Here is a 13,273-nt window from a genome sequence, read left to right on the forward strand (position 1 = left end):
TGCCTACATGCAGGAAGGACACCTGGATCTCATGCTGTATTTTAAGCAGACACAGAATAGAGAAGCCACAGTTGGCTTTAGTGCATGGGAAGCATCTGGCTCATTGCAGAGTCCCCTATTTCTTTGAAAATCTTGTACAAAAGAAACACAAGTAGGGCTTTTTCCTGTACTTCAACAACTTCTTCCTGAGAGCTCTCTCTAACTTTGGACATCGCCTCCTCAAAGCTTCAAGAAGATCAGGTGCTCAGATACTGTGGTGGTGAATGTGGTAATACAACCATATATAAAACAGATCAGAATGGAGGTCCTGCTAATCCTTTTAAGACAGGTGCTGGGCCAATATTCTCTCTCTGGGAAGTACTCACCAAAGAAAATGAACAAATCTGTGTGTCACCCAAAATATGACCAGTGTATTTTGAGCCTGCCCTATTGCTGGTCAGGGAAGACAGAACCATCTGAGGACTGGAGTTTGGAAGAGAAGGGGAAGATATACCATCCCACCCAACCTAGATTCACATAAGAAACTGAGATCCAGAGGGCATGTAGCTGAGAAGTAAGTAGGTAGATTCTCTCTTCCACATCTGCATCAGCTTCTGTTGCAACTGTATGGGTATGGATGCCTGCCTGTTTTATGTCACAGGTCCCTCCTGTCTCTTTAATGAAGGTCCCACAGACTATTATTCAACAGTAGCAGCACATGTATCACTGTGAGATAGCAAAGAATTTAGTGGAGATTGCTGGTAGAAAAGCTTAGCTGAATGCATTGAGCCTTTGCTCTTGCAAAAACGTAACCAACAGCAGCCAGAGTCCTGTCCAAAAAGCATTTTCAAAAATGAAATTTTAAACAAAAATATAATTTCAAATTTTGAATAATAAAGCATATGTACTTTCCCCATGCACCTTTGCTGATATCCTGTAAGAAAAGGATTAATTTCTCATTAATGCTAAAACGAAGTGTATACTCAACAGGTGATTTATGAACAGTAATTGAAAAAAAAGTATGCTTAAACTACAAATACCAAAGTAAAGCACATTTGTTTTTGTCTCAAGCAGATTTTCTCTGTTGAAAATGTACATAAAACTGCAAGCCCAATTACAGAGCTGGCTACTAATGGAGAGGAAAAAAACCTAACTGATGGTGGAGAATAACAAGGGTAATTTCATAAAAAAGAATAGAACAACATTTTAAAATTTAAATAGTTTGTATAATGTGTCAGGGTGGTTGACTAGAGATATTTTACTTTTTCTTGGAATACAGCACACCACATTTTTCAATAAGTTATCAGGAACACGTTTTAAAAACTATTGTGCTGAGAGCTTTTTTTTTTTTTAGCTGCAGTACCTTATTTGTAATATTCACTATGAAAAGACAACTTTCACAATCTTACAATTAATGCTATGAGTTATTCAAATTAAGTTATCTGTTGCTAATGTAGGAATTTGGTGAAAAAAATACAATACTGTCTGTCTTTTCTACAAAGTATTTGTATGGTTTCAATGTACTAATTAATGCTCCAGACTAAGCAAGTCACACTCATTCCTGAGTTTCAAGAAAATAATTGTATTTTATGGAATAGCAAATTACTGCTGCAATGAAAAAAAAACCAGCTTAAAATAAGCTTTGTGCATACATTGTTAAGCTTCAGCTTACAGATTTTTGAGATCATGCAAGACTTTTCTCCAGGCAACCCAATGCAAAAACCCATGTGAACAACTACAAATACTAATTTTTTTCTTGGTAATTTCTACAGCATATTATACTTAAATGAATTAACAGCCATTAGCAAATAAGAATTTGAAATAAACCTTTGTAGGATGTTCACCATCACTATGGTTTGTAATGAAGAAAAATAAAATATATAGTAAACAGAACATGAGAAAAGCTTAGCCACAGTAATCTTTGGAAAGCATTGAAGCATATGCTAACAGCAGGGAAGGCCACATTAAACATTTTTAAATGTTAGATGACAATGCAGCAGTAAAGGATGGCACTGCAAGCAAACAACATGAATGAACACACACTGTAAAATGTTTTTAGTTGGCAAACCAGAGTTTATAATAAGAAAATCTTAAAGGTTCCCCAAATTACAGAGGCATTGATACAGCGCCATCTGTACCTGAGAGATCCTGGGGGAGCTCTGATGCCACCTTCTTCTCTGCCACATTGTTGCTATCAAAGATTTCTGACTGATACCCCACTGCGTTCTTCCCTTCAGAGGGACTAGTTTCTCCTGCAGAAGGATTTGTGGTGCTGCCGTCTGTGCTTGATGCCACAGAGTTACTTTTATCCCCAACGTCTGTTGGCTCTACAGTAAAATGCACAACAAATCTTTAAGGATATTCTTAACATTTCCTTAGGATGTCATTTGGCCTTATCCATGCTAAGCAGTTTCTTGTATTACATCCACTTTGTAGCACCAAAATATATTGAATGTATTTTTGTAGTAAGGTAGTGTCTTCATGGTATCAGAGCACGCAAACAGTCCAAAACTACTTGATTCTAATTTAAAAAACACTGTTAGAAATAAATACTTTAACATGGGTACCCGTATGTACATATATTGACTACCACCACTGAGCTCCATTCCAGAAAAAAACAAACATCTCAAAGCAAAAATGGAGTTATATTGTAACACAGTAATCAGGGAAATGAACTATCCAAATCTACCACAGAGAAACAAATTGTATACAGCCATAAAGAAATAAATTTCCATTACCCTTTCAAAAGCAATTAAAAAAAAATCTTGCTGGTGTACAAAACAACATGAATATTTCCAGAAGTTAATGTGATAGTGAAAGGTTATTTAAGAACACCACAAATATTGCTGATGAAAGGTCAGTTTCTTTACCTTCTGTTTTTCCTTTTTCTGAATCTTGCTCAGGTGGTGTTTCTTCATTTTTTTCCTGTAGCTGGTCTGCAGGTTCTTCCTTTCTTTTTTCAGTATCTGTTTGGTCATTATTTTCAACATCAATTTTGTCATTATCTGTTTCGTCAGTTACTTCACTTTTATCCTCCCCTATTTCTCCTTTTTTTATTCTAATCAATTCCAGTATTTCATCTACAGAAGGAAAAAAGTAAAATTCAGGCAATAATGCCTTTTTATAGAGAGCCACTAAGTTGAAGTCTTAAATCAGAAGTAATTTAAATCAAGAGGGCCTTTACTTTTAAAGAATTACTTTTCACAATCACAAAACAAATGCCAGGAGCTAAGAACAAAAAATAATATCCATTTTTTCCTCTGTTTTCCATTTTCAGATATGACAATTTGAATACTCGATTTCTAAAAATTATGTTACGTACAGAATACCAAACCCGTTAACTCAATCCTTCATTGTTCCAGAGTGGAAAAATTGAGTTTCAGCTTACTGTTTGCAGGGTTCTACATAAAGCTTAAAGATTCAGACTTCTTACATGCAGTCATCATATCTCATAACTATTAAAATACTTTTATTGACAGGGCTCGACAAATAATACAATCTACTCGCCCCTGTTGAGTAGATTGCAACCCGGAAGAGTTGGGTTCGGGCAATCTGCGCATGCGCAGATCGCCGGACAGCGCGGTTCGGCGAGCCCTGTTTATTGACATATAAAAAGTTGAATTGCTCAAACTGTTACTTTAATATGGCTGGAGCTACATAAATGCATGCTGCATTTCAGCAAGAAAAAAAAAGCTGAAAGAAAAATATGGTGCTTAAGTGAAAGAATTCTTTCCTTGAGGAGACTACACAGATTATGCAAATCGTTAGCTTGTGTAGAGCATGCATGTAAACTAGCACTCAGATTCAGCTTCCATGTATTTGACACTTTCATTTTTGGGTTGTACTTTATCTTGTTTGTTTTCTCTGCCTAGAATATCCCTATATTTTGTACTTTGTCAAAATTATCTAGTGAAAACAGATTATACCAAATGTCAAGTGATATGCATCCATGGAGTTAATTTAAGTCTTTCACAAAAGAATTTAGTCACTATTTCTACTACTATTCCATACCGTTACTAGTAACTCATACAAAATACATAATTCCTTCATTTATTAGTAGTAATAACATTATATAGTTGTGTTTCAGGAGCATCATGTACTACCCATGTTAGTAGCAGTTAACATTTACTTTACACCAGATTGCTGGCTAATTAGAAATTCTAAAATGTAATATTAGGGAATTTATATATTTGGCACTCTTCTGAAAGGGAATGTATTTTGACTGCAGTCTACAATATTCTATCAAAATATGTGGCTCAGAAGTTCTGCAGAGAAATGAAATTTTAGTAAAAATGTTAAATTAAAACAAAGTTGAGTAGACCTCATAACTGTAGCATCATTGTTCACGAAATACTGTACTTCCTGATTATTATTACTTTCCAAATATTAAGTGTGGCCCTGAAGATGCAGAAGTATAGGTCTCTAAATCAGTGTTTCTCAAACTGTGCTCTGCAGAGCCCCAGGTCTCTGCGAGACATCTCCAGGGGTTCTGCAAGCTTGACAAACTGGAAACACTGATAGGTACAATACATACAATCAGTGGACCGCTGGGGCTACACATACATTTTTACTCATGTAAAGGGCTGCGGAGCCCAAAAAGTTTGAGAACCGCTGCGCTAAACAAAAAACTTAGATTTAAAATTAAAAAGGCCTATTTTTCAGGTAATTCAAACCTTTATTCTTCCCCTTCAAATAATATTACCTGCAGATACAGTTAATAGGAAAGAAAACTCTGTTTTGAGCCCCTGCCACTAATAATCCCTATGAAGTCCAAAAAGGTTACTCCTTTGGACTTGTCTCTGGAACGGTTACATCACCACATAAATTCAATTAACAGGGTACTTAACCCTTTCACTAATGAACACTCTCCCCTCCATTTTCCCACACACACTCTCTTACATGGGACATAACATTCTTTCAATAGAAATTCACGGAATAAGTATGTTTGGAGGTACTAGACGAATATTTCTAGAGGATATATCAAATAATTCAGCAAGACACTAAATGTCAAAGCCAGGAAATATGGAAGCAACTTCAAAAGTTCATAACATTGCTACTGCCCGCCAGGTTGAGGTTATAAAGTTATTAACAAGAAATTTTTTAAAAGTGTGTGTAAAACTTGGGGGAAAATGTTAATGTAATTTTTAAAAGACAAATATGAAAGTGTTTAACATTCATTCTCACAGTAAACAACTATTCCTACCATTTGCTGCAGCAAGGAAAGATTTGTTGTTGCCACGTGCTTTGTTAGTAAGGTCTTCAGTGATATCCATATGCCGATGAATTTCTTGGCTCATTTCTTCAAGAGTCTTGCAAAGATCAGCTTCCCAGTAATCTTTGTCTAGGCATTCAATTAACTGTGCCAGCTGGACCTTTGTGCTATAGTACCAGAGTTTCTTATCCTTCTCATTGTCTGAATCTTCCTCTCTGCAATAAGAGTTTGAGAACAATTGTTTCTATATTTTAGACAGATAAGGAATTTTATGTAAAAATGAGCCTACCTGCCCCCTTTTCTCTCCAAGAAAACATTAAGCAATAAGGGCTAAATAAGATTAACACTTGAGATTCACCTTTGGCCTTCCGTGCTTCTAAAGAAGCTCCCTCTCTTTCCATCTCCTTCCTAATAGCCTTTTCACACTACTTCCTCTCTGCTCCCTCAAAACGTCAATTTTTGTGCTCATCCCCTGGGATTTTAAAACAAAAGATTTTAAATCATCTCCTCAAATTTGATTTGTCCACCTTCCAATAGGATTTACTGCAGTTACTTTTCAATTATTACAATATTAATAAATGCAAGCCATTCTCCCCAAGCACTCCTAAAACAATGCAATATTATAACTGAAATTTTAAATATATTGAGTCCGGAAATTGAATGATGGGGAATCCCACAATCACCATGAAATGTTTTATTATGCAGATAGTATTCACTTGTGCGCACATGCACCAGAGTAATAAAGGTGGCACAGGGTCTTCTTCAGATCTCTAATTCAGAGGTTTTAGAAGCACAATATTCTGCTCCTTCTCTCTACATAATTCTTCCAAACAAACAAGACTGAGGCAATTTCATTAGGGGAACTTGTTAAATTTCCCTCGCTACTGGCCCTCTTCTGTGGTTCCCAGCCTACCCACAATCTGGCCTTACTCATTCAGGAACATAGGCATCCTTATGTGATTTGATGACGTTTATCTATATATTAGAATACTTTAAATTAGAATTATAAAAAAACCAGTCACACACAGACAGTGCAGAAAAATGCAAATACACTAAAGTGTTCTGAAGACAATCTCAATATTACAAAAATATCAGCAGCTAAATCAATACTTTTCTAGATATTACTTCAAAAATATGTTTTGATTGGCTGAAATAATCTGGCATATTGTAAAGAAATACTACCCTTTCTGTTAAAAAGGATTTAGGGAAATCTTTCTTTGCTTGCACAAGGCAACCGACTCTAGTTAATCTAATTTATTGCTCTAGCTCACCAGTCTCCAAATTTTTTATTTGAGGGGCCCCCCACTATCCCTCTTCAACAGCCCCCACTAGCTCTAGTTGAGAGTCAGGAGTGGGGCCATGAACAGAAGCATGACGTGGTGGAGCTAGGAGTGGCTGAAGTTGGGAGCATGGCCAGAACAGAGCTGGGGACATAATGGGACTGGGTGGTGTTTTTTCTCCTGCCCCCACTAGGGGCAGGCACCCCACATTTTGGGGACCACTGATCTAGTCTTGCTAATCTCCATCTGATATTAGTTTTGGTTTATTATTTAGCTGTTTTAAAAAGTTTCCAAGCAAAATGATTTAAGAACATTTTCAGGTTGTTCATACAGATTTCAGATAAAAGGGAAAGTTCAAAACAATTTTTATAACCTTTTGCTCTTCTTTGTCTCTATGGTATACTCTTCATACTTAGCTACTTACAGGCAGTCCCCGAGTTACGCGGATCCGACTTATGTCGGATCCGTACTTACGAACGGGGCTTTACTCACCCTGGAGGACGCGGGCAGTGGGACCACCCAGACGCGCCGCAGTCCCGCCGCCCGTGTCCTCCAGAGCGACAAAAGCGGCTCCATGGCTCCAGCTAGTGCGCCCCCCCCCAGCAGACCAGGCTTTTCTCACGGACGCCTGTGGTAGAGCAGCTGGGGCGCTGCCAGGTTGGTCCCACAGTGCCGCTCCTTGGCGCTACTGGACCAACCCGGCAACGCCCCAGCTGCTCTGTTCCAGGCGTCCAGATTCAGCCGCTGTTTAAACTGATCAGCAGCTTCCTGTAGTCAACCGCTGGTCAGTTTCAGCAGCGGCTGAATCTGGACGCCAGTTCCAACTTACGTACAAATTCAACTTAAGAACAAACCTACAGTCCCTATCTTGTACGTAACCTGGGGACTGCCTGTATATGTTTTTCAAACAATTGAGTTAATGGTCAAACCCTTTTTCATCTAAACCAAGAAACATTTCTGCAGGTATGATAGGATTTGAAACACGTATCAGTGAAGGGACTGTGGAAAAGAACGGTTACTTACCTGTAACTGTTGTTCTTCAAGATGTGCTGCTCATGTCCATTTGAAGTAGGTGTGCGCACCACGTGTACCGTGTCTTCTGGAGCGTTTTCCCTAGCGGTACCCGTAGCCCCACCTCAGTTCCTTCTTGCCGGACACTCCGAAGGAGGGGAGGTAGGGTGGGAGTCGAATGGACATGAGCAACACATCTCGAAGAACAACAGTTACAGGTAAGTAACCGTTCTTTTCTTCTTCGAGTGGTTGCTCATGTCCATTCGAAGTAGGTGACTACCAATCTAACCCCACGGAGGAGGGGTCGGAGCAGTCATAGCACCAGAGTCATGAAGTGAGGTGAACAATAAATGGATTTATTTGAACAGTTCAACACCTATAAGGAACCATTTAAGAACAAAGATAACCGGAACATATTTTACATATTTACATCACAGATTCGAGGACTTCAGAGCCCACCCTTGCATCCTCCCTGGCCTGCTGAGGTAGCGCATAGTGTGTTGCAAACGTGTGAAGGGAAGACCAGGTGGCTGCCCTGCAAATTTCTGTGATTAGTACCTGGGCACCAAAGGCCACCAAGGTACAGGTCTGTGCCCTGGTGGAGTGTGCCTTCACCCTGGGTGGGGTTTTACCAGCCAGGTGATAGCAGTCTGTGATGCATTGCACCACCCATCTTGATAGCCTTTGCGTGGAAATAGGAGACCCTTTCACCCTGTCCCCAAATGCAATAAACAATTGTTGTGATTTACGGAACAGCTTGGTCCTATCAATGTACAACGCCAGCGCCCGCTTGGTGTCCAGGGAGTGCAGAATCCGCTCCTTAGAGAAGCCGTGAGGTTTTGGGAAAAAAACTGGGAGATAAATCTCCTGGGACAGATGGAATGGTGATACCACCTTCGGGAGGAAGGCTGGATGAGGCCATAGCTTTACATTGTTATGGGAAAAAACAAGGTAGGGCAGGTCTACAGTTAGCGCCCTTAGTTCCGACACCCTTCGAGCCGATGTAATAGCCACGATTAAAGCAACCTTCAATGAAAGGTGCAGCAGGGAACACGTGGTCAGCGGTTCAAAGGGAGGTAGCATAAGCCTGTGGAGGACCACGTTAAGGTCCCAGGCGGGAGCGGGGCCCTCACTGAGGGGTACAGCTTTTCCAGGCCAGTAAGAAAACGTTTAACCACCGGGTTAGAAAAAAGGGAGACTCCTGCCATACCAACATGGAAGGCGGAGAGAGATGCCACATGGACTTTGATAGAAGAGAAAGATAGGCCACTAGACCGAAGCTGGAAAAGGTAGTCAAGAATAGTTGGAATAGGAGCCGAGGACGGGTGTACTCCTCTCCGGGACGCCCAAGACGAGAAGCGCCGCCACTTGGCAGCGTACGACCGTCTAGTAGAGGGTTTCCTGCTACTGAGGAGAACCATCTGAACCTCTTGGGAACATTCCCTTTCAGGTTGGTTCAGCCACGGATAAATCATGCCGTTAGGTGGAGAGACCGGAGATCCGGGTGAACCATGATCCCCTCTCCCCAGGGTTGAGTTAGCAGATCCCGGACTAGAGGAAGTGTTATTGGGTCCTGGACAAGCATGTCCTCCAGGATCGGGAACCAGAATTGTCTGGGCCACCTGGGGGCTATGAGAATGATCGAGGACCGAAAGGTCCTTGCCCTGGTCAAAACCCTGGAGATTAGGGGAAACGGAGGAAAGGCATAGAGAATGCCCTCTGGCCACACGGTTGTCAGGGTATCCCCCAGGGAACATTTTCCCACACCCAGTAGGGAACAATAGTTCCGGCACTTTGCATTGTGTTCCGATGCAGACAGGTCTAGGAGGGGATAACCCCACCTGTGGAAAACCCGACGGAGAGTGGCATCCTTGAGCAACCACTCGTGGGCTCCAAAGGATCTGCTCAGGGTGTCTGCTAACAGATTCTTGCACCCCGGAAGGTACTCTGCCCGTGACGTGATGTCGTGTTCTACACACAGGTGCCAGAGCAGCAGGGCCTCTTTGCAGAGGGGAGGTGACAGGGCCCCCCCTTGCTTGTTGATATAAAAGACCGCTGCCGTATTGTCTAAACGAACCAGGATCGAGCGGTGAGAGAGCCTTGGTAGGAAGGCTTCGCAGGCCCTCCTCACCGCCCGCAATTCCCGGATGTTTATGTGGAGGGTATGTTCCGAGGGGGACCAGAGGCCTTGAGTCCTGTGTCGCCCCAGGTGTGCTCCGCAGCCCAGGTCTGATGCATTGGTGACCAGCATGAGGGAGGGGAAAGGGGCAGCGAAAGGGACCCCGCTACACACCACGGTTTCCTGGATCCACCACCAGAGGGAGGTCAGGATTTCCGGGGGCACGGTTATAATTGAGTCCCAAAGACCCCGGGACTGGTTGAAGGTCTTCGCCAACCAAGCCTGTAGGGGTCTCATTCTCATTCTGGCGTGGCGAACCGTGTACGTGCAGGCCCCATATGACCCAGGAGCCTGGAGCAGACCAGAGGGGTCGTGATAGGGGACCGGGTTAACCCCAAGATCAGCTCCACTATGGAGAGGAATCTGCTCTTGGGGAGGAAAGCTCTTGCCACCCTCGCATCGAGAAGGGCCCCCACAAACTCCAGATGCTGGGAGGGGGTCAGGGACAACTTTTCGTTGTTTAGCATAAGCCCAAGTCTTAGGAAGAGGGCCTTCGTGAGTGTCACGTGAGCTTTTACCTGCTCGTATGAGCGACCTCGGATTAGCCAATCGTCGAGGTACGGGAACATGTGTACCCCTTGTTTGCGGAGGAACGCTGCAACCACAGCCATACATTTGGTGAATACCCTTGGTGCCGTGGACAACCCAAAGGGGAGCACTGTAAACTGAAAATGGTGTTGGCCGACCATAAACCTGAGGAACCTCCTGTGGCTGGTTCTGATTGCCACGTGGAAGTAGGCGTCCTTGAGGTCGAGGGTCGTGTACCAGTCTCCTAACTGTAGCACTGGGATGACCGAGGCTAGGGTCACCATTCTGAACCTGTGTTTTATGACTGCCTTGTTCAAATTTCTGAGGTCCAAGATGGGACAGACCCCTCCCTTTGGTTTGGGGACAACAAAATATCGGGAGTAGAATCCCCTTCCCCGCAGGTGTAAGGGAACCTCCTCTATTGCCTCTTTTACAAGGATCACAGACACCTCCTGGCGCAGGATGTGTTCATGAGGAGTGTCCCTTAGTGGGAATGGAGAAGGGGGGTTTGAAGGCGGTGGGCCCAGGAATGGGATGGTATAGCCCCCATTTATGATGTTTAGAACCCAGGCATCTGATGTAATTAGCGCCCAGGCATGGGCAAAAAGGGATAACCTGGCCCCCAATGGGGGTCCAGGGTGGGAGACTGGTACAGGATCCTCGAATAGCGCGTCAAAACTGCGGCTTGCCCTGATGGGAAGGGCCATGGGGACCTCCCCGCTGGTTATCTGCCCTGGGACGACGATGCCGACCCCTAGCGCCCTGGGGGTGCGCAACCACCCGAGAACCTCCACCAGAGGCCCGGGAGCGGCGCCTCCAGTAATCCCCATGAAGAACCTGGGGCTGCGCTCTCCCCTGCTGTCGATAGGGCAGCTATCGACGCTGCGGGGCAGGCATGTGGATGCCCAAAGATTTCAACGTGGACCTTGTGTCCTTCAGGGTATGGAGCCTAGAGTCGGTGTGCTCCGAGAACAAAGTGTTTCCCTTGAACGGCAAGTCCTGGATTGTATTTTGCACATCAGAGGGAATCCCTGACACGTGCAGCCAGGCTCCGCGACGCATCACGCCGCCGGTCGCCATGGTGCGGGCTGCTGAGTCAGCGGTATCCAAGGATGCCTGGAGGGCAGTTCGTGCGATGACTTTGCCCTCGGAAGCAATGGCTGTGAACTCCTGGCGGTCCTCCGCTGGGAGCCGATCCCCGAATTTTTCGGCTGCCTGCCAGGTATTGAAGGCATATCAGCTTAACATCACCTGCTGGTTCGCAATGCGGAGCCGTAGTGCCCCTGTGGCGTAAACCTTACGGCCCATCAGATCCAGCCGTTTAGGCTCTCTTGCCTTTGGAGATGGGCCAGGCTGAGGGAGCCGTTCTTTTTGGGCCGCGGCCTGCACGACTAAGAATCCTGGGATGGGTTGCGAATACAAATGCTCATGTCCCGAGTGCGGGACATAATAGCGCCTCTCGACCCCTTTTAACGTAGGGGTCAAGGTCGCCGGCGTCTGCCACAGGGCCTTAGAGATCTTGGTCACCGTTTTATTGAGCGGTAAAGCCAACCGCGTGGGCGCGTCCTCAGTGATGATGTCCACCATTGGATCTGTGTCCTCAACGACAGGTTCCACTGGGACAGCTAGATTCAATGCCATGCGCCGGAGAAGTTCCTGGTGCGTACGGGCATCCATGGTAGGCAGACTAGGTGCAGGGTCTGCTAGAGCCTCGTCTGGGGACGAGGACTACTCCTGGGTTGGGATAGAGCCAGATGGCGCCAAGTGCGGTGGTGGTTGTACATCCTGTGTACCCTGCGGGTTCATCTCCACTGCCGGTGCCTGCGCCATCGGATCTGGTTGTGGCGTCCCAAGTGGAGAGGGGGCCCGAGATAGAGACGCCGAAGGTTGAGAGCGGTGACCCGACGGCCCTGACACCGAAGGAGGGGGCGCCGGACCTTGCCACTGATGGTACGCCCAGAGAGTCCAGAACGGCCACTGCGTATGCGGAGGCCAAGTTTGCTGAGGACGGTCCCGCCGGTGCCAGGACCGAGACCTGTGGGACGAGAAAGTTCCTGAGGACCCTGACCGAACAGAGGTTGCATTGGAATCTGACAAATAATCGGACTCCGGCCAAGGCGGAGCCGAAGAGGAATTCGGGGCAAACCTTGCCATAGATTCTGGCTTGCCCGCGTGAGTACGGCGGGGCTGGACAAGTTGTGGCACCAGGGGACCCATGGCCGTTGCCGGGAGAGTCCCCGCTGGCTGCGGCATCGGGGTGCCCAGGCCCGGCGCCGGAAGGGTAGTCGCCGGCAGTTGCGGCGCCGGAAGGGTAGTCGCCGGCAGTTGCGGCGCCGGGGTGCCCAGGCCCGGTGCCGGGAAAGACGCCGCCGTCATGTACGGTACCAGGGGCAGTGCCGTAGGAGCCGCCGACTGCCATCGGGCTGAATCCGGTGCTTGTGAGGGCGCGGAGACGGACGTCAACTCCATGAGGCCCGGTGCCGTGGAGGGGAGAGACGCCTGAGTAAACGCCACATGGCTGCGGGGGTATGGCACCGGTACCGCCAAGCGGGGGGCTGGCGAGGAGCTGAGCTGCACCGAAGATCGAGAGCGGCCCGAAACTGACCGGGACTGACGAACCGGTGTCGAGAACGGTGCCGTGGTAGCGATCGGTACTGACCCCACATGGGGTGGTCCCAACGCATGGGTTGCCTTAGCATGCCGACCTGGGCCATGCTTGGGCGAAGTCGTAAGCAGTGGAGCCTCTGGCAAGGGGGATCTCGACCTTTCCATCTCAACCGATGACGTAGGGGAGGTCGTGAGGCTAATGAGGTCCTGCGCCACTTCAAAAGTGTCCGGCGTGGACGGTCGGTGCGAAGGGAGGCGACCGGGGCTATCGGGGTCTCCCCGCCGACTGCGGTGCGCCACAGGCGATGTGTGCACCGGTGAGCCGGCACCGCCGTGCCTGGCCGAGGCCGACTTCTTTGCCAGGGACCGTCCGCGGGACTTTCACCCTCTTGGATGGGGGAGAATGAGATCAGTGCCGAGACTTCGACGCCGACGCATGGTGCCGGTGAGGGGCCTCACGCATGGAAGCCGGTGCAC

The 13,273-nt window shown here is 46.3% G+C and overlaps 1 protein-coding gene across 18 annotated transcripts in view; it reads right to left on the bottom strand.

Moving 5' to 3' along the window:
- Positions 1-13,273, bottom strand: part of BPTF (bromodomain PHD finger transcription factor) — a 101,179-nt gene that overhangs the window by 60,466 nt on the left and 27,440 nt on the right. For 14 of the 18 annotated variants that reach the window (XM_075903937.1, XM_075903935.1, XM_075903929.1 and 11 more), the window contains 3 exons: positions 5,183-5,406; positions 2,850-3,059; positions 2,118-2,306 (listed from right to left, as the gene is read on the bottom strand). In XM_075903937.1, coding sequence (XP_075760052.1) covers positions 2,118-2,306; positions 2,850-3,059; positions 5,183-5,406 — 623 coding nt within the window. The remainder of the gene's footprint in view (positions 1-2,117; positions 2,307-2,849; positions 3,060-5,182; positions 5,407-13,273) is intronic. The other 4 variants (XM_075903942.1, XM_075903934.1, XM_075903931.1 and 1 more) reach the window with 3 other exon arrangements.

Source organism: Pelodiscus sinensis, chromosome 20 (genome assembly GCF_049634645.1).
Source record: "Pelodiscus sinensis isolate JC-2024 chromosome 20, ASM4963464v1, whole genome shotgun sequence".
NCBI lineage: Eukaryota > Metazoa > Chordata > Testudines > Trionychidae > Pelodiscus > Pelodiscus sinensis.